Here is a 27144-nt window from a genome sequence, read left to right on the forward strand (position 1 = left end):
TCTTCTGAGTATAACAGTATAGTATCAATTTGTTTATTTCAGTCATGTAATGCACCTGAACAAGAAAAGGACACCATTCTTAGTAATATTCAGCATCCATATAAATTTCAGAAAGGTGTAGATATCAAATAAGAGTCCAGGTATTGATGTTTTAACATTAAAAATTAAAGTTTCCATTATTATCAGCTAAAAATTATACAGAATTAGGCTCTAGATATTTCCAACATAGTAAAAATCAAAGGATGCACTTTTTTTTAGGAGTTTGTATTCAAGATGCAAGTTCATAACAATTATTGATAAGGCAGCAGTGGTCAAGCTCACCCATCCTCTCCAGAAAATACAGAAGAAAAAATGCACAGATCATCTCACAACCACAATAAAAAAAAACCCCACAGAAGTCAAGAATCCTCTGTAATCAGAGTTTAAAGTTATGCTTGTCTCTTAATAAAGAATACAGGGAGAATTAAAATAGTGACAAAGGAAAATATTTAAAATATAACCCTAAAAATCTGTTTCCTAATTAAGAATTCAGTCTGACCCATTATGTGAAATGTCTAATTACACTCTGCAGTGTCATTTGATTAAACCTCAAGTTCAAAAATGGCAGTACAACCATGGAACTAGATCTGGCCTATTTAAAATTGCATCTGAACCTGATAATGCAGCAGCCCTTCAGTAGCACACCAAAATATCATCCTGTTTTAGGTACTCAGGTTTATACAGCCAAACTACTGCTGACAAGACTGAATTAATGTACAGCATTGGACATTTTAATATGCTGGTGAGACATGTTAACATATTTGAAAGACAATAAAGCTAATTGTTTTTCAGCATCTACATTTAATCACTCACTGGATTACTTTGTAATTATGAAAAAAATTAATTATATTTGAACACAGATTTTCATACACACAAAACAATGCAAGATCCTCAAACACTAGTATGTCAAACAAAATAAAAACAAATTGCTGGAGAAACTCTGTAGGTCTGGCAGCGTTTGTGGGAAGAATGTCCACTAAGTTGCTGAATTTCTCCACATCACCAGTTCTTTGATGTTTTGTTTATCAAAACAAGCTCAGTCATTAAAACTTGCTAAATTGCTTTTAACAGTGAAATTCAAAAACCAACTGTCACTTTTCAAAATTTAACATTGTGAAGATATTGTATTCAACAATTCAACTGAACAGACTTTAGAAATGTATTCATGCTGTCAAAATAACCAGCAAAAATTCTATGATTATGTTGATTAAAGTATTTATTGCTCTTCAGGCAAGTAAAGTATTGGAAGCTGTAGGTTGCAGTTAATTCTGGAATAAATCGAAGAAACTGTTTAATTTCACATTTCCAAAGGAGTCTTAACAACTAAAGTAAAGCTCTTTTGTTAGCATTGAAATTATGCAAGGGATTTGCTTTTTCTCATTGCAAGCCTCTGTACTTGTGCTGGACTCAAATTCGAGTGCCACTTTATGGTTGACTCTAGTGAGTATCTGCATGATCTCCAGTTCCTTGCCTTGCCTATCAAGTACATGGCATAACGACTGAATAAACCATGAACCATTGCCTGTATTTCGCCAAGAGTAATAGCCTGGAAAAGATAAAATAAAACATCACAAGTAAATATTTAAGATTTGCATTAAAAAACTTTTTAAAATCAAAATTTAGTATCTATGTTAATAACATACACTTGGAGTTTGTCATGTGATTATTCCAGCATCTGTAACACTTAGTATTTAAAATATCTTAACTCTCTTTCCCTTAAAATACTAGGTCTCACATATTGTCAAATAGATGGCAGACTAAGTTGGCAGTGGCTGAGGCCAAGTGGAATGATAAAGGAAGAGACATCCAGTGGTAGTGGCAGCAATGCCAGAATGAGGCAAATGCAGCTGCATCTTAGTGCAAGGTCAACTGGCAAGTGCCAGTGCCGGGGCTGAATTCCCTGACCCATGGGCTGAGCTGAGGCTCCAGGTCTACAGCTAGACACAGGCACTTGAACAGGCATTAGCATCAGCTGAATGGACAGCAGAGGACCATTTCAACTGAGGTCAGCCAGCATTGTCTGGCTGAAGGTCAGTCAGAACTCCAGGATGTATGGATCCAGCTCCAATGTAAAAATCGCAGGAGTGGAAGTAGCGGATGCCTATAACGACACCCAGAACCCTTAGAGTTGCAAGCTGTGTCAAGCAGAGTAGCAGAAGAGGAAGAAGGGGAGAAAAAGATAAACTCTAGGAGTTGCTTTGGAGACAGTTCAGAGGAGGTTCACTAGATTGATTCCAGAGATGAAGGTCTGTCTTTTAAGAGAGATTGAGCAGTATAACCCTATAAGAATAATGAGGAGATCTAATTGAGGTCTACAAGATGCTAAAGAGGACTGACAAAGTAGATGTATAGAGGAGGTTTCCTCTTGTGGGAAAGTCTAGAATGAGAAGTCATCAGTTTAGGACAAGATGAGAAATTTCTCCTCTCAAAAGGGTCATGAATCTGTGGGACTCATGACCCTGGACTGCAGTGGATGCTGGCACAGTGAATAAATTTGAGGAGAAGACAGATAGGGTTTTTAAATCAGTAGCAGGTTAAGGGGTAATGGAAAGTGAAGTTCAGGTCAAGCTGAAATCAGTTATGGTTGTATTAAATGGCAGGGGAGACGAAGAAGCTGAATTGCTGCTCCTAGTTCTCATGTAGCTGTTATGATGGAGGCTCGTGGCATGTTGTCTAAACATTTGGCTCCTAAAAGGAACATACCCATGTATAGCTTCAAATTTGATTTGCATTTCTATATTGTGCATGTTAAGAATGATGTTATTAATTTACTGAGATTAGAAAATGATAAAGATTGCCCAAAAGTTTGTACACGTACATTGAAATTAGGTTTTTAAAGACACCTGCAAGTCTCACTCTTAGCATTTTTGCAAACGATCAAATCTTCCTCCAACAATCATAAAGCTTACATAGGAATAGTCTCCAGTGAATGTGGATTGTTCTTGATCATTTTACATTCAATTGACCACCTAGCAGAAGCCTGAACGATTAGTTTCGATACCAGAACATAATGCTTTTTTACTCACCAGGTGCTGTAGAATAAGCATACAGGAAGTCAGCCTCTATAGGTATTTTTTTCAGGGAAGTACTCTTTTCATCTACAACACTGTCAGTCTCAACACCTCCATCAAATTCATTTCCTCGACAAGCCTAAAATTTAGAACAGAAAAGCACAAAAAACAACTTAAACATGACATTAAAATCAGTTAAGGAAACAAATAGCTTGCTGCATTTTGATAACATTTTCCACAGTTCACTTGAGCATCAACTGGGACCCACATTATGCTGAAAATGTTGAATTCTGCTGAAAGAAGTTTACATTTAAACTGATTATTCCTTGCTTAAAAGTCTCGGCAGATTATAAACAGTTAAGTCTCTAATTGTGCCTCATCTGCCCTCACTCAACACCCACTTTTCAGCAAGATTCACAGTGAAGAACAGACTTGCAATTCTAGTACTTGGGAATCTTAATGCAATTGCAGAATTTAATTTTGAGAGCGTGGTGCTGGAAAAGCACAGCAGGTCAGGCAGCATCCAAGTAGGAGAATTGACATCACGGGGGTAAGCCCTTCATCAGGAATGAGAAATCAGGAATTTAGTTTGACAGCTTCATGTTCTAATGCCGTATACCAAGCATGCTTGACAAAATAAATTTACTTTATCACACCAACTGAATATTTTCAGGATGGTTTAATGCATTTTTTCATTACTATTGACTTGTCTCAGAGTCAGAAGACATTGGACTCCAGCCTCATTATGGAGGGGGTACATTGACAGATTTTCAAATGACATGATAAACCAAAGCATGCTTAGAAAAATAAAGCATCAATTCATTTCAGCTGTGCATAAATTAGATGCTGAATTTGACCACTTAACTGATCCATGCTACAAATTTTAAACAGCTGACTATAAATTTCACAAGAATATTTTGAAAATGACAGCACAACATTGATGCATGCTATATCTCCCATCCTACAGCAATGGAAAATGACAATTTTCCAGAAAAACTAAACGTATTTAATCTAGCAGATTTGTTATGTAATAATACCCAAAGCTTCAAAACAGCATTGTTGCATTAAGAATCCCCAAGGAAATATACAGATCTGTACCCAAGACTGAACCTCAACTAGATTCAGTGAAAGATTAAGTTTACCAACATCTCAGTGGAATAAATCAAATGGATTCCACAGAATCCTACAAACGTGTCTATACCAGAGACTTGTTAAGTCAATAGACAGCATGCCAATAACAGATTTCAACATCCAGCCTTGCCTCATATCACCCAATACCTTTAGGGCAGCAAAAGTCCATCAATCTCAGATTTTGTATTTAAAATTGATTTAGTATAAAGTGTCATTTACAGAAGAGAATTCCAACTTCTATCACCTTTGCTTTGTCAAAGTGCTTCCTAATTTCACTCCAGACAGATTTAGTTTTAAATTTAAAAATTAAACTCTGCCAGGTCACTTAAAGCAGCAGAAATAATTTCTGTTTACTCTGTTTATTCACTTTAATATATTGAAAACTTAATTACAGTTAATATAACCTCACTTACATGCAATCTTGTATCATCATCATTGGGAATCTATATAATATCCTAAACACATGCAGTACTTCCACTTAGACCAACATATCTTAAGATGTGGTCTAACCTGGGCTTGTCAGAGTGGCAGTATGACCCCTAGCCTGAAACATGCTTTTAAGGTCAAGATTGGATGACCTCATTATTTGCCTATATAAATATCTACCCAACTATTTTAAGCATTCACTTAATTCATTTGTAATTGCATGCTTTCATTACTACACACATGACACAAGGGTATTCAACATCAAAAAACTTGCATACATAGCTTTCTATCCCCTTATCTAATTAATACACAAAGTGTGAAAAGCCAAACAAAGATATGTTAGAAAAGTTGGCTCAATGTACTCCACTGTTTCCTTAATTTCCTCAGCTGGTCAGTAATTTACCTTCACTTCCATAAGCCTCAATGACTTTGAGCCCACGTGCTTTAGAAGTCTGCAGAAACAATATATGTGCTATATATACAGATATGCGCTACAATCAATTTTTTGAACAGGTCTGTCATATTATTCAGTGACCATTTCACTAAAAAGACTAATAATGAATGTTCAATAGCAACATGCAACCATAAGTTCTTTATCTTAGATCCTCAGCAATAATTCAAATAATTTACAGTGAAATTTAAACAAAAAAAAACAGGGCAAACTCCCAGATCTTAGCGGATAAACCCAAGTTAGCGCTGATAAGTAAAATCAGGAGCCAACCAGGCATTCAGTACAGGGTTTACAGCAACCAGAATGTCATTCATTCTTGCCAGCTTCTGCCAACTGAATAGTGCAGTTCTGAAAGAAAACACTCGCTCACAATTCCCAGAGATGCAACCAAGCAAGCTAGTGGATCAAGATTCCTTCAACTATAAACCTAAAACCAACATGTGGAACATTCAACTAAATGCACAAATGGAACCAATTCCATGGTATTAATGTGGTAATTGTTCCCAGGAAGACTTGCTGCAAAGTAAATCCCAGGCCAGTGAATCTAATAAAAGATAATTAGGTCTAATTTATTATTGGGAGTGAATACGAACAATATCCTCGGCAAATCAATGGCACCTTCAATAGAACAATACTGAAGAAACTCAGTAGGTCTGGCAACTGTGGTTAGAAAAAGAAAGTTGATGCGTTGAGTCATTTATGACTTTTCTTTGGAACCAGTGGTACCTTCTGCTAGACAAAACAGGTTATACTCCTTTTCTTATGCATGTGCTTATTGTCCAAGAAAAGATGTTCTGTCAAGTCAATTCTGACGCTCAGGAAAATTTAACAAAAGATGCCAGGCAGCTCATGAATTTATGATTAAACTTAACAATGACTAAATCAAAAAGTATCCTGAATGTCACTTTTAAATCATTTAACATAGCTTAATGTTGAAAGAATACAGAAATGGCAAGATAGCAATGATAATTAATAAACAACACTTTTGGAAAATACAGAAATGAATTAACCTGTACAATGGAATGCAAATACCAAAGTTGGGCCAAACGGTGAGCTATAAGGGCACCACTCTAATGTTTGATGCAGAGTACTGAAAGATCTACTAGTCAAAGAGACACTATAAATTGATGTACAAGCACATTAAAAGTTGTTGATGACAGTTATTTGTAATCAACCTGTTCAGACATGTTATGACAGATTGCTAGGTCAGGTGAATCTGGACCCTTTGCCCAGAGATAAGGGCTCTTGTGCAGTTAGTGTCCCCGATGAACAATTTGGTTAGTTAGGAATCCCAGCTAAATTGCAGCTTGATATAGTAACTTTGTGGGCGGTATGGTGGCACAGTGGTTAGCACTGCTGCCTCACAGCGCCAGAGACCCGGGTTCAATTCCCGACTCAGGCGACTGACTGTGTGGAGTTTGCACATTCTCCCCATGTCTGCATGGGTTTCCTCTGGATGCTCCGGCTTCCTCCCACACTCCAAAGATGTGCAGGTTAGGTGAATTGGCCATGCTAAATTGCCCATAGTGTTAGGTAAAGGGGTAAACGTAGGGGAATGGGTGAGTTGCACTTCGGCAGGTCGGTGTGGACTTGTTGGGCCGAAGGGCCTGTTTCCACACTAAGTAATCTAATCTAATCTAATCTTCCTCAAACAGAGGGAACTAGGTGCATACTACCTCTGGGACCAAGTTGGGGCATCTTCTCCTAGCTATCATAGAAAATACATGCAGACAACTATAATCTAGTTTTAAAGCATAAACAAGTTACACCTAATACTCTGTGCAGAATCAGGGAATGGATCCTGCAGATAACAAAATTAAAGGTAGTGCTAGAATGGGAATCTCTTATCCAATGGATCCAGAGGTACTGTGCGATCTGTTGGGACTTTTCAATTAGGAAAACAAAAGATAATGTCTGACCGACCTCATGAGTACACAGATCCAAGGACAGCAGATCCACGTATGACGAGGATCATACGTACATATTTTAATTCTTACCTGTATAAAGAACAGCTTTGGTTTGCCAACCAAAGATCTGCATCGATCTCCTCGAAAGATACTGGTGAATTTTTTAATTTCTTCAGCACCATCTGTTCCATACAGTAACCCTTCATCTCCATGACTAAGGAAAATACAAACAAATGAAGCCATTTGGCTGTGATCTCTCTCGGCAGCTAGCAACAAAAAAAAGAATAAAGAATTTAAATGCAAAATAGCATGATGACACCAGCTTCATATAGAGGTTTAAATGGGAAGTCAATTTCATAAATTATAAGAACTAACAGTTTTATTTAGAACAATCCAACCATTTCACAATCTAATATTGCAACATCCTCATAATTTGCAGTAATACTGCTAATTCAACACTGTTACTAGGTCAAAAATCTATAATTCGCCTTCTATCAGTACTCAAGGTGTATTTATATCAAATGCACTGAAATGGTTTAAAAGTGACACCATGTTCATGAAGGTGATTAGGAATGGGCAATAAACACTGACCGATAATACTCATACCCGTGAACAAATTTAAACTTACTTCTTTAAAATGATGGATGCCTCTATTAGCCTTTACATTGAGAAAAAGAATTAAAGGAAAAATAATTAAAAACAATTTTATATCTAAATAAAAAAAATACATGGTGTCTATTTTCCTCTTCATTTTTCTCAATTTGTGGATATTTCAAATTGATGACCCTTTTCAACTCACTGCCCAACCAGATATCATTTACATCCATCAAAATACTTTGTAATTTTGAAAACTACATTAAAATCTCTTGGCTACTATGTTTCAATAGTCTCAGCATACCATCGTGATTAAAATAATGTTTCCTCTGACTACAGCTTGATGAATTGAAAGTTATCAAGCATATTGATCAAACTGTATCCAGGTTAATTTCTGCAGATTGTTTATAAAAGTAATAGATTTTTGAAGTTTAATCAACATATATTCTTGTATTTTTTAGCAAACACTTACCTCTGTGCAATATTTCAAACATTTCATTGCATGTTTTATCATTATAAACCATAATATCGTAGCCCAGATTTTTGAATGTCTTGTTCAGTTTAGCTGCATCTTCATCCGTACCATTACGTTTATTCATACCTACAAAACAATGGAAGGTTATTAATAAAAATAAATTTTACTTTCCTCATCAACTTTCCTTCCAGCCATTAACTGAACAATGGCTCCCAGTTCTAAAAGTGACAATTGATAGCCTCATAAATAATGGTCATTTGCCCATAACATAAAAGGTCACTACAGATCATGAACAAACAGCACAGCTAAGGTGCTCCTATTACATAGCACTTAATCAGATAGGGATATGAAACAGGAAGCCTACTTAGATTTACTAAATCACGCAGGTAAATTATACTGATCTTGCCCTTGACTCCGCTGCAACCCAGTTAATACCAAGCATCTTCTGCCTGTCACTTGACATAAACTTTGCATAGTATTATGACAAGTTAATTGCAAGCTTTGATAAATTACTATAAATGCATGACTATTTTGTTGTACTGTGGAGATCAAAGACCTTTAAAATATTAGTCTATAATGATCACACAGATAAGTGTCTAGATACAAGCATTTCAGACAGAACAATGTGTCATCTCCCAAGGGTAGCCAAAGTTGATAAACTAACACACTGGCTTTGATTCAAGTACAGCGTAAATTCTGTTCTGTACAGAACACAAATTATTATAGAAGTTTTCTGTCCCAACCAATGTTAGTGCTTATTTTCTATACAAACATATGTAAAAATAAAAGGCAAAAAAAAAATTACCTGTCACTGGATAGAAGTTCTTATTGTTGAAGATAAGACACATGCCAATTTGCTTGTAGTTCATGTTATATTTTATACACTGGTCAGGTACCGCATCCACTGCAAGAGTATCACCAGCCAGTTGGTTTTGGCTTCTGAGGAATATAAATCAGTTTCAGCGTATAATAAAATTTGACAAACATTTGACCAAAACACATCTTTGCAATTTCAAAACAGAAAACAAAACAAAGCATACTCAATTTCAATTTAAATCATGGATGAGTGTTCCCTTTTTGGATGTTCTTGTTCTGGTCTTAGTACAAAGACTTGGAGAAGACAGTTTAGGTGATAGATAAGAGTTGGGTGTGAAAATATTTACAAAATATTGTCCAAAAGTAGTCGAACAGTACAATGCTGTTCCTACTTTAAATTCTCCTAAAGGAAAACAGATTTAGATTTCATATTGAAAGTTTCATTTCCTAAATTCTTTATACATCTTTTCCTTTTGACACTGTTCATCTGCTCTGTTGGCTATCTGCAACATCTTCTCTCTAGTAGATACTAGAGAAGGCAATGCTCCCAATATTCCAAACTGAAAAGCTAATACTTCTTTTCTCTCCACAGTTGCAACCTGACCCGATTAGACTTTCCACTTGCTGTTTTGACTCAATTTTGACATAATGCTTTGAAATGATTTAGCAGGACTCTGACTTGGTTGCAACCACCTCCAGCAATCCTGAGTGAGCTTCTACTCATTCAGGAATCAAATTAATATCAATTTTCCGAAGAAACAACTTCAGTGTGTTTGTAGCACTTTCTCCGATTACCATGATAACACGCTAGCTGAAGCTCTTCATTGAGGATCCATTTTGTAACAGTGTCAGGTGTTCAGGCTACATAGACCAGCTCAATATGATACTGATGCTTGGTACATCAGCTGAGCAAACACCTCAAGTGCCTGGCATTGCATCCTACTATTTTGGTCTTCAGAAACTTCCAAGGGCAGTTTAAGTGCAAGTGCTCGAGCTTCCCAGAATGTTGTTGTACATAAAAGACTTTGACTGTATCACAGAGTCAGCAGGACTATTACAATATAGAGGTCCAGTTTGGTAGGCAAACCTAATGCTCTTAATTCTCAGGTTGATATTTAAAGTTTGAAGACTACATTTACTTTTGCAATTCTTGTGTGCATCTCGTCATCAATATAGACGATGAGATTGAGCAGTGTAAGCCTATACTCACTAGATTTTAGGAGAATTAGAAATCTACTTGAGGTATACAAGATACTGAAGGGTATTGATAAAATAGATGGAGAGTGGATGCTTCCTCTTGTGGGGCAATTTTGATCTAGGTTTCAGGCTGTTTTTGTAAAAGAGATGAGGAAGAATTGCTTCTCTTAAATGTCTGTGAATCAGTAGAATTCACTACCCTAGACTAGATAAACTTGAGAAGATAAGATTTAAATTAGTGATGGGTTAAAGGGTTATGGGGACAAGGCTGGAAAGTAGAGTTGAGGTCAAGATCAACTATGATCGCATTAAATGGTGGAGCAAGCTCAAGAGGCTGAATTGCCTATTCTTGCATTAGTTCTTAAAAATGTATGAATGAGTGTGGGTACTGAGAAATAAGTGAACTTCATGCTGACAGGTTCTGGCAATAGATTGAAACGTTAGTTTTACAGAAGGCAGATCAGAGCTTCAGTTTTTAATTGATCATAAAGCTGAAATTATCACGTGTTGGAAATCAGAGCCATGGTTCATGTTATTTCAGCCTTCTAAACCTAGACTCCTTTGTGGTTTTTGTCTCCTTATTTGAGGAAGTAACATTAAAAGCAGCTCAAAGAAAGTTCATTCAACTGATTCCTAGGGTGAGGGGGCTAACTTATGAGGAAGGGCTGATCCATGTTGGGCCTGCAATCATTGGAGTTCAGAAGAGGTGAGGTGATCTTTATGAAAGATCTAAAAGCCTGAGGATGAATGTTGAAAAGACTTTTCTCCTTATGGGAGAATTAGGAAATGGTTTTAAAATAAGGGGCCACCTATTTGAGACAGAGATGAGATTTCTTAAGCTGAGGGTCATGAATGTGTGGAATTCTTTCTTCCCCAAACAGAGGAGACAGGGTCAAAGTTGTACAGCACTGAAAAATATCCCTTCGTCTAACTCGTCCATGCCAACCAGGTATCCTAAACTGAACTAGATGCACGTGCCTGCACTTGGCCCATATTCCTCTAAACTTTCCCTATTCATATACATGTCTTTTAAGTGTTGTAATTGTACACACCCCTACCACTTCCTCTGGCAACTTGTTCCATAAACACTAACCTCTGTAGTAGTTGCCCCTCAGGTCCCTTTGAAATCTTTCCCCTCTCACCTTAAACTTATGCCTTCTAGTTTTGAACTCCTCTACCCTTAGAAAAAGACCTAAGCTATTCACCTTATCTATACTCTATATGATTTTATAAACCTCTGGAAGGTCATCCCTCAGCCTCGATGCTCCGGGGTAAAAAAAAAACAGCCTATCCAGACTCCACTTCTAACTCAAAACTTCTAAGACCTGGCAATACCCTTGTAAATGTTTTTTCTGTGCCCGTTCCAGTTTAACAATATTCTTCATTTAGCAAGGTGACCAGAATTGTACGCAGTATTCTGAAAGTGGTCTCATCGATGTTTTGTACAACCGCAACACGACATCCCAACTCCTGTACTTAATGCACTGACCAATGAAGATAAGCTTGCCAAACACGTTCTTCACCACCATATCTGTGATGCCACTTTCAGGGAATTGTGAACTTGCACCCCAAAGTCCCTCTGTTCAACAACACTCTCCAAAGCCCTACCATTAACTGTTAATTAACATTTAAAGAACAGTCCTTTAAAATATGACATGAGGTAGGCAATGTTTAAAACTTGAGTAAAATTCCATTGGGTGCTCTTTAGCAAAGAAAAAAAATAAAAACAGGATACCTGTACCCACTAAGGTAGAAACAGTCCAATCTGGACTTAGGAAAATATTCTGCAGTAATACTAGAGTAACCAGTCTCTATGGGTGGAAAGAGTTGGATGGTGCAACTTGATACACAGGACTACCTGCACTGATTGACATTTGCCACTAGATGGAAGCAAGGACCTCAGTTCAACAACCACCAAATGAAGGAACAGCACTCTGAAAGCTAATGCTTCCAAATAAACCAGCTGGACTCGACGTAGAGCCTAACAACTAAGAACATCAGGTGGGAGAGGAAATACAATAAACATGTGTGGAGTAAAACTTCTTAATTACTTGAAACACAAAAAAGGTGCAGTTGCAGCATGTATAAGAAACACCCAGATCCCCTGTGCTACACTTGGAGTCTCCCTCCACTTAATTATTATTCTACTTTTTGATTCTTCCTACAAAGTGCATGGCCTCACACTTTCATACATTAAACTCCATTCGCCCATTCACTTAGCATCCCACTACAAATTCTTTATGTCCTCTTCATCTGTCCACCCATCTAAAGCTGTATCAGCAAATATAAATATATTACACTCTTCTCCAAGTACCAGTATAGATCATAAACAGTTGAGACCCTAGGACTGGAACTTGTGAGCACTCCACTAGGAATGTCTTTCCAACCTGAAAAAGACTTATTAATTTTGACTGTCTTCAGGCACTAGGCTAACTGGCTTAAAGTTTCCTGCTTTGTCTCTCTCCCTTCTTGAACAAGGGTGTCACATTTAAAGTTTTCTAACCTGCTGCAGGTCTCCTGGAAACCGATGAGTTCTGGAATAGATATTTAACCAATCTGTGCAGAGATTTTATGACATACTTATGAAACAGATCAGAATTGAACTTCAATTTTCTGAATTAGGGACACTATCAAAATGTGCCAAGAGTCTTCTATTTTCTTAAAGCAGCAACAGCCATAGATCTTGTGCAAAGAACCAGCAAGGTAGTTATTTTAATTAACCTGCTCAAACATGCTACAACACATCAGGGCAGGTGAGACTTCAAATGAGCCTTGGACCTTTCAGCAGCAGTAGAAGCACTGCTACTTTGTCACAAACTACTTAAAATTTCAGTAACTGATGTGATAGGAGTTGAACCCGTGTAGCCAGAACATTAGCCTAGGTGTCTAGATTGCTTATCTAGTGGCATGAATATTGTTCCACTGCCTCCCTGAATAGGAGTACATGTATGTGGGTTACATTGCACCAATTTCCAGGTGTACTGAAGCTCAGGACTGGAGGTCAAACGACCATTGCCAGCTGCTCCAGCAGCAGCAGCAGCAATGCGAGAAGTAGCAGGTCCCTCATAGGGTAGATAGGATGAACAGAGGTACACTTGGGAAGAGGCAGAAATCTCAAATGATATAAAGGCAAAACTTCAGCCCTTTCAATATGGCTGAACATGACTGCCTGATATGTTTTTGACAGGTTATTCACGACATCTGCAGTGACCTTGGGAAGAGCTGAACATGCGATGCTAATAGTTGACAAAGTGCCTATTACTGGAAGGCCACTTTCCTTGAGTCTCCACTGCCTGCCAGTTTGATGCAAGTGTTCTTAAAGGTTTGTGTGCAGAGGAAGTAAGGAAATATTTTGTGGAGGGTGAACTTAAGGCTCAGTTGAGAGAGGACAGGAGGCAGAGGGGAACTATGAGTTGCTTAATTGTGGATGCAAAATGTCTGTTCAAAATAAATAAGGTGTCAGCAGATATCCCTGTTGAGGACAGAAATGAAATCCCAGTAATTCTGCCTGGAGAGTGGCAGGTGAATGAGGCAGCCTCCAGGGACAGCAGCAATGCCAGGATGAGCTGGATGCAGCTCCGCTCTAGCCCAGGGTCTTCTGGTGAGTGAGGAGCAGATCTCAGGATGACTCTCCCAGCCCGGACTCTCAGGCTGAGCCAAAGCTCCAATTCTGCTGCTATGCCTGGGCGCCTGAACAATCAGAAGCATTAGTGAAAGGAGACCCCGACAACTGATGATAGCACCTGGAGGAAGACCAGATGGGGAAAGAGATACGGAACCCATGCATCCAAAGATTCATGGCAACAGTTCAGATGTGACTGTTTTGATTGTGGCAGCAGTGAAGGCCTGTCACTTAGACCCCATAGCCCGTTTCAGAGCTTCAGGAGACCATTCCAGAGACTTGGGAAGATGTCAAGCAGCAACTGGAGGAACAAGACGTGCAGTATAATCCTGCATCATATTCAGTGTTTCAGGATGGCGATGTGTGGCAACACTGCAGGGAACATGTGGGAATAAAGAAACTTTTCACTTTTTTTTATACACATGTAATGATAAATCTTAATCTAGAGAAATGTGTACGCCACATTGTGAGAGAATATTATGTCACATCTGACTTGATGCGCTGTCTGTAGGTTGGATGAGAGCACGTTTCTGACTTACTTACACATCTATTTGGTTGGGAAGATATAAAATGATTTTCTTCTCTTGTGGATGATTCCAGAACTGTGACATTTAAAGTTACGTGTCATCGTTTAGGACAAAGATAAAGGTGATTTTCTTTCCCCCTCAGAATTAGGTGACTTGCAACTCTCTGCTCCAGAAGATGGTGGAAACAGAGTCACTGAAAATTCTTAGGGGGACCGACTTATTTTCTTGCCTAAGAAAAATCTAAGGTTATTAGGGTTAATAAGAATGTGGAAGTTCAAATACTGATCAGGCATGGCAGAGCAGGCTTGAAGAGCAGAATAGCCTCCTATTTCATATGTTCATTTTTTTTAAATTACAAAGTTACTTTCAAACTTAATAGTACATTCAATTGTGATTACATGTTCCTCATAGGATCTATTACTATGCAATTAGTAGTTAACTTTGTGTAATAAGCTCCATCAATAAATTAGCAATAATACATTCAGACTTCCTCAAGATCTCAAATTCTAGTCTGTTGATTTAAAAGTGATTCAAATGCAGCATGTAATAAATATATATTTACATTACGATTGAAAAGGTACAATGAACACTGAGTTTATTGAACTCAAACTCATCTATACTTACAGGCTTACCTACTTAATTTAGGTAAAAGTCACTGCTCTAGGCATACTCATCTTCTGTCAGTACTAAGTTAAATATGCAATACATCTATAATAGAATATTTTTTGATGAAGGTGCCACAAGTTGCATAAGGAGGTCTTAACATTTAAGTATGATTTTTAAAAATGAAATTAATCCAACTCACCCTTCATAGACTGTACTGGATTGTGCATCAACAGTATCACCACCAGACATTGTCCTCGTATCAGCCATTGCTACTAAAATAAAAATATACTTGTTATTTCATATTTGAATAATTTGCCCACATAATATACCATCAACAATATGCATTTGAATACGGAAAATATTGCACAATTTGAAAAAGATGAATCTTGCACAAAAACCCGGAAATGCCATGATCATGTTGGCTAAAAGGCTTTGAAAAGGTTGGAGCCAGAGAGGTATAAAGATTGATATCATTATGCAGTTTATCAGTATGACAGATTCAGAACTGCAGAGTGTAGAGACTTAAGGCTGAAGGAAGTTGTAGAACAATACAATAATTCAGTTCCTGGATAAGTAATCCAATTTTGGCAGTTTGAAAATACCAACCCAGTTCTTTAAAAAAATTACTGAAAAGGAAAAAAAGTCTGGTATCAGAAAAATGACATGCAGACATCCCTACCCAGTTTGGCCTATGTATGACCATAAGACTGAAGGATTTAGATGTAGATCACTTGATCCTTTCAATGAGATCACGGCTGATTTGATAATCCTTAATTCCATCTTCTTGCCTTATCCTCATAACCTTGATTCCCTTACCAACTAAAAATCTATCGCAGCCCCGAATACGCATAATGATCAAGCCTGGACAGCCCTCTATAGTGAAAGCCTCTACTATCAGAAGAAATTCCTTGTGTTTTAAATGAGAAAACTATTACTCAGATTATAGTCTCTAGCTCTAGACTTTCCCCACAAGGGGGAAATAAGCATCTTGCATCTATCTTGTCAGGCCCTCTAAGAATCTTCTGTTTCAATAAAACTTCCTCTCATTCGACTAAATTCTTTTAAATGAGTACAAACCCAATCTACTTAACCTCTCATAATAAATACATACCCAAAATCAAATTGGTGAACTGTTTCTGGATGGACTCCAATGCCAGTATATCTTCCTTTAGATAAGCAGACCAGACTGCAGTCTGACTGCGAGTTGCACACTTTTAGAACGACCTCCTTATTTTTATACTCTTTCCTTTATTGGTCAGAGTACAGGAGTTGGGAGGTCATATTGCAGCTGTCCAGGACATTGGTTAGGCCACTGTTGGAATAATGTGTGCAATTCAGGTCACGCCCTATCGGAAGGATGTTGTGAAACTTGAAAGGGTTCAAAAGGTAGCACTCTTCGGGGGGGGTTTAAACTAATTTGGCAGGGGGATGGGATCCGGACTTGTAGTCCAGCAAGTAAGCTAGCTGTGTGTCAGGATGTCCAAGACTGTAGGGAGGCTGTGGAGAAGGTAGCACTGACAGGGACTACTTGCGGACACAGAGATGGGCTCAAGTGCATATACTTCAATGCAAGGAGTATCAGAAATAAGGTGGGTGAACTTAAGGCGTGGATCGGTACCTGGGACTACGATGTTGTGGCCAATGGCTGTTGGAGGTTCCTGGTTACAGATGTTTCAGTAAGATTAGGGAGGGTGGTAAAAAAGGAAGGGGGGTGGCATTGCTAATTAGAAATGGTATAACGGCTGCAGAAAGGAAGTTTGAGGGGGATCTGCCTCTGGAGGTAGTATGGGCTGAAGTCAGAAATAGGAAAGGTGCAGTCACCTTGTTGGGTGTTTATTATAGGCCCCCCAATAGCAGCAGAGATGTGGAGAAACAGATTGGGAAACAGATTTTGGAAAGGTGCAGAAGCCACAGGGTCGTAGTCATGGGCGACTTCAACTTCCCAAATATTGATTGGAAGCTCTTTAGATCAAGTAGATTGGATGGGGCGGTGTTTGTGCAGTGTGTCCAGGAAGCTTTTCTAACGCAGTATGTAGATTGTCCAACCAGAGGGGAGGCCATATTGGATTTGGTACTCGGTAACGAACCGGGACAAGTGGTGGGCTTGTTAGTGGGTGAACATTTTGGTGATGGCGACCACAATTCTGTGACTTTCACCTTGGTTATGGAGAGAGATAGGTGCGCACAACAAGGAAGTTTTTACAATTGGGGGAAGGGAAATTACGATGCTGTAAGACAGGATTTGAGGAGCATACGTTGGGAGCATAGGCTGTCAGGGAAGGATGTGGTGGAAATGTGGGACTTTTTCAAGGAGCAGATACGACGTGTCCTTGATATGTATGTACCGATCAGGCAGGAAAGAAATGGTCGTGTGAGGGAGCCTTGGTTGACGAGGGAGGTTGAATGTCTAGTAAAGAGGAAGAAGGAGGCTTACATAAGGTTGAGGAAACAAGGTTCAGACAGAGCAGTGGAGGGATACAGGATAGCCAGAAGGGACCTGAAGAAAGGGATTAGGAGAGCTAAGAGAGGGCATGAAAAATCCCTGGCGGAAAGGATCAAGGATAACCCCAAGGCATTCTATGCGTATGTGAGAAACCTGAGAATGACGAGAACGAGGGTAGGTCCGATCAAGGACAGTGGTGGGAGACTGTGTATGGAGTCGGAAGAGATAGGAGAGGTCTTGAACAAGTACTTCTCTTCAGTATTTACGAACGAGAGGGACCGTCTTGTTGAAGAGGAGAGTGTGAAACGGACTGATAAGCTAGAAGAGATACCTGTTAGGAAGGAAGATGTGTTGGACATTTTGAACAACTTGAGGATAGACAAGTCCCCTGGGCCTGACGGGATATATCCTAGGATTATGTGGGAAGCAAGAGAGGAAATTGCAGTACCGTTGGCAATGATCTTCTCGTCTTCACTGGCAACTGGGGTGGTACCAGGGGACTGGAGAGTAGCGAATGTTGTGCCCCTGTTCAAAAAAGGGAATAGGGATAACCCCGGGAATTACAGGCCAGTTAGTCTTACTTCTGTGGTAGGCAAAGTAATGGAAAGGGTACTGAGGGATAGGATTTACGAGTATCTGGAAAGACACTGCTTGATTAGGGACAGCCAGCACGGATTTGTGAAGGGTAGGTCTTGCCTTACAAGTCTTATTGAATTCTTCGAGGAGGTGACCAAGCATGTGGATGAGGGTAGAGCAGTGGATGTAGTGTACATGGATTTTAGTAAGGCATTTGATAAGGTTCCCCATGGTAGGCTTATGCGGAAAGTCAGGAGGCATGGGATAGAGGGAAATTTGGCCAATTGGATAGAAAACTGGCTAACCAGTCGAAGTCAGAGAGTGGTGGTAGATGGTAAATATTCAGCATGGAGTCCAGTTACAAGTGGAGTTCCGCAGGGATCAGTTCTGGGTCCTCTGCTGTTTGTAATTTTTATTAATGACTTAGAGGAGGGAGTCGAAGGGTGGGTCAGTAAATTTGCAGATGATACAAAGATAGGTGGAGTTGTGGACAGTGAGGAGGGCTATTGTCGGCTGCAGAGGGACTTAGATATGATGCAGAGCTGGGCTGAGGAGTGGCAGATGGAGTTCAACCCTGCCAAGTGTGAGGTTGTCCATTTTGGAAGAACAAATAAGAATGCGGAATACAGGGTTAATGGTAGGGTTCTTGGTCAGGTGGAGGAACAGAGGGATCTTGGGGTCTATGTACATAGATCTTTGAAGGTTGCCACTCAGGTGGATAGAGTTTGTAAGAAGGCCTATGGAGTATTATCGTTCATTAGCAGAGGGATTGAATTCAAGAGTCGTGAGGTGATGTTGCAGCTGTACAGGACTTTGGTTAGGCCACATTTGGAGTACTGTGTGCAGTTCTGGTCGCCTCACTTTAGGAAAGATGTGGAAGCTTTGGAGAGGGTGCAGAGAAGATTTACCAGGATGTTGCCTGGAATGGAGAGTAGGTCGTACGAGGATAGGTTGAGAGTTCTCGGCCTTTTCTCGTTGGAACGGCGAAGGATGAGGGGTGACTTGATAGAGGTTTATAAGATGATCAGAGGAATAGATAGAGTAGACAGTCAGAAACTTTTTCCCCGGGTACAACAGAGTGTTACAAGGGGACATAAATTTAAGGTGAAGGGTGGAAGGTATAGGGGAGATGTCAGGGGTGGGTTCTTTACCCAGAGAGTGGTGGGGGCATGGAATGCGCTGCCCGTGGGAGTGGTAGAGTCAGATTCATTGGCGACCTTTAAGCGGCATTTGGATAGGTACATGGATGGGTGCTTAATCTAGGATAGAAGTTCGGCACAACATCGTGGGCCGAAGGGCCTGTTCTGTGCTGTATTGTTCTATGTTCTATGTTCTAAAAAAGATTTACAAGGATGTTGCCAGGATTGGAGGATTTGAGCTATAGGGAGAGGTCGAAAATGCTGGGGCTGTTTTCCCTGGAGCGTCAGAGGCTGAGGGGTGACCTTATAGAGGTTTACAAAATCATGAGGGGCATGGATAAGATAAATGGACAACGTCTCTTCCATGGGTGGGAGAGTCCAGAACTAGAGGACATAGTTTAGGGTGAGAGGGGAAGAGATATAAGAGACACTTAAGGGGCAACATTTTCACGCAGAGGGTGGTATGTGTATGGAATGAGCTGCCAGAGGAAGTGGTGAAGGCTAGTACAATTGCAACATTTAAAAGGCATCTGGACAGGTGTATGAATAGGAAGGGTTTGAAGGGATATGGGCCAGGTGCTGGCAGGTGGAACTAGATTGGGTTGGGATATCTGGTCAGCATGGACAAGGTGGACCAAAGGGTCTGAATCCGTGCTGTACATCTCGATGATTCTATTTCCTTTGGGATGAAGATGAACATCTTATTTGCCTTTCCTACAGCCAAAAGTCTTGACTGCTACTTTTTAGCGATTCATGCACAAGGATACTCCAAATTCTTTTATGGCACATCTTCCTGCAATCTTCCCCTATTTAAATAATAGTTCTTCTATTCTTCCTGCCCAAAGGCAAAACCTTACATCTTTCCACATTATAACATGTTTGCAATGCGATCATGAAGACCTTCAGCCATTTCCTCATTCCCAATTTCCCTAGCCTTGTTTTCTAAGGGGCTTATGACAACTTTGGCCTTTTTAAAAAAAATATTTCTTTAAGCAGCTCTGATGATCCATTTTATGATAAACTTGCTAATTTTCCCTCAGGACTATTTTCTCTTTTATGTTGGCTGTTAAAACTTTCCCAATCTTCTGGTTTACAACTAAAATCTCTCATCCCTATATCATTAGCCTTAAGTTTAGCATAATAATTGTTTTGACCCGAGTTTCTTACTCTCAAACTGAATGTTCAATCCTACCAAGGAAATCTCTTACTCAATTTCTTAAATGTGTCGCATTACCAGATCTAAAGTAGCAGGTTTCTGGGTTGGATTGATAATATTGTTCCATGAAACTGTCCCAAATACACACTGAATTCTTCCTCATGGCTACCTTTGTCAATTTTCCAATGTCTCAGATGATTGAAGTCAGCAATAATTAGCATAATGCCTTTCTTACATGCCCTTATTCTCTAGTCTTATGACAGAATTACTATTAGGGAATTTATAACTTTTTAACCACCAATACCTTTTCCTTGTTATTTTTATCTCCAGCGATATGGATTCTACATCATTTTGATCCAAGATCATTTGTCATTGTACTTAGTTCATCTCTTACTAACAAACCTCCCTTCCAACCAGTGCTTTTGAAAAGTCTCATTCTAGAATATGTTGTTGCCTACTTTAATCTCCTCATAACCTTAAAAATGTCTGAGGATATGATTCCAGTCCTGTACCAAAATGCTCAACACTTACTACAAAGTCCCCACCTGCTTCAAAAAGACGGTCATCATCCCAGAGATAAAGAAAAATCATGTAGCGTGTCTCAATGACTACCGCACAGTTGCTCTAACATTCATAATTGTGAAGTGCCGAGAGATCAGGCATGGCTCACATCACCTCTAGCCTACCAAACTGCCTTGACTCTTTGCAATTCACCTACCATTGCTACGGGTCCACAGCAAATGCCATCTCCCCTGGTCCTATACTCATCCCTGGAATATCTGGATAACAGGGCTCCTACTTGAACAAGCCATCAATAACATAACTTTAAACAAACTCATGTGTAATATCCAAGAGCTAGGTCTCGACTCCCCCTTTTTAATAGGATCCACGACTTCCTGACCTGTAGACCACAATTAGTGAGAATAGGTAATAACACCACCTCTATCATAATCCTCAACACTGTTGCTCCACAAGGCTGCGTATTGATCCCCCTACTATATTCCATATAGACTCAACCATATAGCCACATCCACTTAATAAGTTTGCTGACAACACCATTACTAAGTCAGAACTCAAAACAATGATGAGACAGAATGCAGGGAAGAGAATGAAGGCTTAGCAACATGGTGTAAAGACAACAATGTCTCCATCAACTTCAGCAAAATGAAGGGGCTGGTCACTGACTTCAGAAAGTGGAGCGGAGGGTACGCCTCTGTCTGCAACGGTGAAGTAGAGTTGGTTGAAATGTGTCAAGCTCTTGGCAGTAATGATCAACAACAGTCTGTCGTGGTCACCCACATCAACATGACAGTCAAGGAAGCACAACGCCTCTACTTCCTCAGGAGGCTAAGAAAATTCAACATGATCACAAAGACACATCATTTTTTGCATCCCAGAAACCAGCATGGTATGACAACTGTTCTTCCCAAGATTAGAGAATCATGAACACAGCACAATACATCACAAACCATCCTTCCATCCATTGACTCCATCTATACTTCCCTGTCTCTGGAAAGCAACCAACATAATCAAAGACCCCTACCACCCCAGTTATACTTTCTTCCATCAGTCAGAAAATACAAAAATTTTAAAACATGTAGAATAGATTCAAGAACGGTTTCTACAGATTCTTCCCTGCTGTTCAGACTTTTGAACGAACCTCTCAAATATTAATGCTGATCTCTCTGCACTTTGCAACTGTAAAACTGCATTCTGTACTTGGTTCTGCTACCCTCATGCACTTTGTACAGTATGATCCACTCATATAGCACACAAAACACTTTTCACGGTATGTTAGTACATGCGACAATAAATCAATCTTGTATTTCTTCTGATGTAGAAGAGCCAACACATTCTCAGGGCAACCAACAGGAAATACGCCAACATTGTCAGCAAAACCCTCTTTTTTTGTCCCCAGAGCCTTTCCTGGAGTTTAAGATCACTCCACACAGATTTCTACCCCGTCACAGTGATGTCATTGGCAACCACTTGCGAACAACTGATTGTCCAAGGAAATCCTGTGTCACTGGTCATAGGTTCCATGGGTTTTTGTCTGGTTAGGTGAGCCAAATGTGAGAGAAGCATCTTCGATCACACATTTGAAAGATGTTTCTGGGAGATGGAAGTGATCCTTGGTTTTGATTGCAGCATCCCTCTGCCAACAAAGAATCCTATTCCTTCACACAAGAGGTTCCTCCAAGTCAGTTTTTGTTTCCTGAACGATGGATCTTGGTATCAGCACAAATATCATGGTCAAATATACTCTTCCTTAGATATCCAAAGGCAAATTTTGCAGGTTAGATGCAATGTTTAATCTCTACATCGATGAGCATTAGATGAGAGGGAGCTTCCCAGTTGAGGGAAACATTCCACATTTGAGAGGATTTCTCTGTTGATCTTAATGTAGTGACGGAACAGAATTTGACCTAGGATGGGATGGTAAATGATTTGAGTCTTCTTAAAGGTTGGAGGCCGAGACCAATGTTTTGATATTCCTGCACAAAGGCAGTACCAAACAGCTATCAAAGTTACTAATAACATCTGAGAGAGATTGTGGCAGTGGTAATCTATAGTTCCTTGTTTAATTTGCAACTGTTGGCATGTTTCACCACACCACATTCCTCCTATCCAGCTACAAACAGAATTCACCTGCAATAGCTTTTCTTCCCATTCCCACACCAGCACCTCACTTCCCAGGGAATATACTTCCCTCGCACCTTTCTCTTATGCCTCTTAGTGACTATGTGAAAACAAAGCATCAGCTTACACAAATACACCGATAGCACCCAGCTCAAGACAGCAGAGGGTTCAATAATCTGTCATGCTACTTATCCAGTACACAATATTAGATAAGCATGAATGTTTTCTCCAACTAAGCATTAAGATCAAAGCTATCAGTTTTAATTTTTGCTACAAATCTGTTCCCTAGTTCATAATTCCCCAACAATTGTCAGAGCTGAACATGACTGTTCACAACCCTAATCTTGTACCTAGCCAACATCAAGTTTTGATCATATAATTGTGCCATTATTACAACCATCTATTTCCATTTCTGAAATCATTAACTCAGCTCATGTTGAAACCCACAACCTGACCTTCCTTCCCTCTAGACTTGACTATTCCAACACACCATACTAACCACACCACAAGCCAGCTTATTTTCAACCCTCTAAGTTGACCAAGGCAACATTCATTACAGAGGTAATATAATACAAAGAACTGCAGACATTAAAGATCTGAAACAAATAGAAATTGCTGGAATATGATATAGTTGGGATTAGAGGGGCATGGCTGCAGGGTGGCCAAAGATGGGAACTGAATATTCAGATTTTAGGAAGGAATTACAAAGAGGAAAAAGAGATGGGATAACATTGTTAATTAAGAGGCCATTATTGCAATAGCAAGGAAGAATGAGAGATCTGGTGAAGTGCAATTGGTACAGGTAGAGCTTAGAATCATCCAGAGGCAGAAACCAATAGTAGATATTATAGATAGACTCCAAAGTTTAGTGGTAGTGTTGGGAAAGGCACTAAATGGAAATAAGAGATGTAAGCCATAGAGGTAAAGCTACAATTACAGATGAGTTTAATTCATGCAGAGCAGGGAGGAAAATCAGTAACAATGCCATAGAACAGGCATTCCTGGAGTACGTGCAAGCTAGTTTTCTGGATCAATACTTTGAGGAGCCATCCTAGACTTGGTATTATGTAAAGGAGAAAGGAATAAATAGCAATCTAACTACTCAAGGTCCCTTGGGGGACAATGACCATAATATGATAGAATTCTTAATTTAGATGGAGAATAGTTAGCTGATTCAGAGACTACTGTCCTGAATTTAAATAAAGAAAACACCAATAGTTTGAAATGCAAATTAGCGATGATGAATTAGGGAGTATTAAAGGAAATGACAACGGATAGGCAATGGCAAACATTCAAAAGGGGGCATGGAGCAACAATTGCTCATGCCTATTGAGCAAAAAAGGTAGCCTGGTGATGGGTAACAAGGGAAACTAAGGATAGTATTAGGAAAGGGAGGGCAAATAGGCTAAAAAAAAGGCAGCAGACTTGAGGATAGGGAGCAGCTTAGATTTAGCAAAGAAGAACAAAGTGATTAGGTGGGGAAAAATAGAGTGCAGGAGTAAAACTGTAGGGAACATACAAATCTTCAAATAATGCTGATCGTGTTAATGTTGATCTTGTCACACTCTGTGCGGTGTAACATGTATGCCTCTGTCCAGGTTTCATTTTCACCTATGGTCTATATGTCCTTGTCTACTACGATCTGCCTGTACTGCTAGTAAACAAAGCATTTCACTGTACTTACGTACATATGACAATAAATCAAGCCAAATCAAGTCAACTGATAAAATCTTCTACAAGTACGCAAAGAGAAAAAGAAAGAAAACAAAATGTAGATCTCTTAGAAACAGGAAAACTTAAAATTAGAAAAGAGAGAAATTGTCAATCAATGAAATACATATCAAAGGAAAATACAATAACATCCTAAAATTGTTGGGGAATATAGGATCTAGCAAGAGAGGGGAACTGAAGGAAATCAGTATTATTAAGGAAGTGGTATTGGGAAAACTGATGGGATTAATGGTTTATAAACCCCCAGGGCCTGATCATTTACATCCCAAAGTAATTAAGGAAGAGGCCCCAGAAATAGTGGAAGCATTGATGTTCATCCTTCAGGATTCTATACAGTCTAAAAGGGCTTATGCCTGAAGTGTTGACCTTCCTCCTCAAATGCTGCCTGATCTGCTGTGCTTTTCCAGCACTACATACTTCCCATAGATTGGAGGGCAGCGAATGTAACCTCACTTTTTAAAAAAGGAGGGAAATATAGATTGGTTAGAATGACATCAGCAGTAGGGAAAATGCTCAAAATGGTTATAATCAGATAAATCGCTTTATCTGAATTAAACTCCATCTACCACCTCTCAGCCTATTGGCCCATCTGGTCTCGATCCTGTTGTAATCTGAGGTAACCCTCTTCGCTGTCCACTACACCTCCAATTTTGGTGTCATCTGTAAGCTTACTAACTGTACCTCTTATGCTCACATCCAAATCATTTGTGTAAATTACAAAAAGGTAGAGGGCCAGCACCGATCCTTGTGGCACTCCACTGGTCACAGGCCTCCAGTCTGAAAAACAACCCTCCAACACCACCCTTTGTCTTCCACCTTTGAGCCAGTTCTGTATCCAAATGGTTAGTTCTCCCTGTATTCCATGAGATCTAACCTTGCTAATCAGTCTCCCATGGGGAACCTTTTCAAACGCCTTACTGATGTCCATATAGATCACATCTACTGCTCTGCCCTCATCAATCTTCTTTGTTACTTCTTCAAAACACTCAATCAAGTTTGAGAGACATGATTTCCTAAGCACAAAGCCATGTTGACTATCCCGAATCAGTCCTTGCCTTTCCAAACACATGTGCATCCTATCCCTCAGGATTCCCTCCAACAACTTGCCCACCACTGAGGTCAGGATCACCGGTCTATAGTTCCCTGGCTTGTCTTAACCGCCCTTCTTAAACAGTGGCACCATGTTTACCAACCTCCAGTCTTCCAGCACCTCACCAGTGACTATCGATGATACAAATATCTCAGCAAAAGGCCCAAAACTCACTTCTCTCGCTTCCCACAGAGTTCTCAGGTACACCTGATCAGGTCCTGGGGATTTATCCACCTTTAACCGTTTCCAGGCATCCAGCACTTCCTCCTCTGTAATCTGGACATTTTGCAAGATGTCACCATCTATTTCCCTACAGTCTATATCTTCCATATCCTTTTCCACAGTAAATACGAAATGAATATTTTGTATCAGTATCTCCCCCATTTTCTATGGCTCCACACAAAGGCCGCCTTGCTGATCTTTGAGGGGCCCTATTCTCTCCCTAGTTACCCTTTTGTCCTTAATATATTTGTAAAAACCCTTTGAATTCTCCTTAATTCTATTTGCCAAAGCTATCTCATGTCCCCGTTTTGCCGTCCTGATTTCCCTGTTAAGTATACTCCTACTTTCTTTATACTCTAAGGATTCACTCAATCTATCCTGTCTATACCTGTCATATGCTTCCTTCTTTTTCTTAACCAAACCCTCAATTTCTTTAGTCATCCAGCATTCCCTATACCTACCAGCCTTCCCTTTCACCCTAACAGGAATATACTTTCTCTGGATTCTTGTTATCTCACTTCTGAAGGCTTCCCATTTTCCAGCCATCCCTTTACCTGTGAACATCTGCCTCCAATCTGCTTTTGAAAGTTCTTGCCTTTCTCCAATTTAGAACTTCAACTTTTAAATCTGGTCTATCCTTTTCAATCACTATTTTAAAAACTAATAGAATTATCGTCACTGGCCCCAAAGTGCTCCCCCACTGACACCTCAGTCACCTGCCCTGCCTTATTTCCCAAGAGTAGGTCAAGTTTTGCACCTTCTCTAGTAGGTACATCCACATACAGAATCAGAAAATGGTCTTGTACACACTTAAATTCCTCTCCATCTAAGCCTTTATTACTATGGCAGTCCCAGTTGATGTTTGGAAAGTTAAAATCCCCTACCATAATTACCCTATTATTCTTACAGATAGCTGAAATCTCCTTACAAGTTTGTTTCTCAATTCCCTCTGACTATTGGGGGGGGACTATAATACAATCCCATAAGGTGATCATACCTTTCTTATTTCTCAGTTCCATCCAAATAACAGATTAATGAGGTGGAATATTCAGCTACATTCATTCTGAATGGTGGAATAGGCCCAAAGGCCTGAATGGCCTCCTCCTGTTTTCTACATTCCTATGTTATTATTCCTAAAGCTGTAAAAATCTCTCACGGCACTTTGTCAGAGATACAAGTTCAAATTGTTGTTTTGAACCTTTCATCTGTATTGTTTTCATCTTCGTGCAGACATGATGTACCAAATGGTCTCTCTATACACCACCATAGTGGGACAGATATCTAAACATCAATGAATCAAAATACAGAAAGGAGATAGAGGACTTGGTGATGTGGTGCAATGAGA

At 39.5% G+C, this 27144-nt stretch overlaps 1 protein-coding gene across 2 annotated transcripts in view; it reads right to left on the reverse strand.

Moving 5' to 3' along the window:
- Positions 1–748: 748 nt before the first annotated feature.
- casp3b (caspase 3, apoptosis-related cysteine peptidase b) overlaps positions 749–27144 on the reverse strand; it is a 34884-nt gene continuing 8488 nt past the window's right edge. The window contains exons 3-8 of one of the 2 annotated variants that reach the window (XM_072595073.1): positions 15002–15071; positions 8840–8973; positions 8032–8160; positions 7056–7231; positions 3066–3189; positions 749–1585 (exon numbers count right to left, since the gene is read on the reverse strand). In XM_072595073.1, the coding sequence (XP_072451174.1) occupies positions 1356–1585; positions 3066–3189; positions 7056–7231; positions 8032–8160; positions 8840–8973; positions 15002–15069 (861 nt within the window). In that variant the 5' untranslated portion in view covers positions 15070–15071 and the 3' untranslated portion in view covers positions 749–1355. Of the gene's footprint in view, positions 1586–3065; positions 3190–7055; positions 7232–8031; positions 8161–8839; positions 8974–15001; positions 15075–27144 lie in introns of both variants that reach the window. The other variant, XM_072595064.1, reaches the window with a different exon arrangement.

Source organism: Chiloscyllium punctatum, chromosome 2 (genome assembly GCF_047496795.1).
Source record: "Chiloscyllium punctatum isolate Juve2018m chromosome 2, sChiPun1.3, whole genome shotgun sequence".
Classification (NCBI taxonomy): domain Eukaryota; kingdom Metazoa; phylum Chordata; class Chondrichthyes; order Orectolobiformes; family Hemiscylliidae; genus Chiloscyllium; species Chiloscyllium punctatum.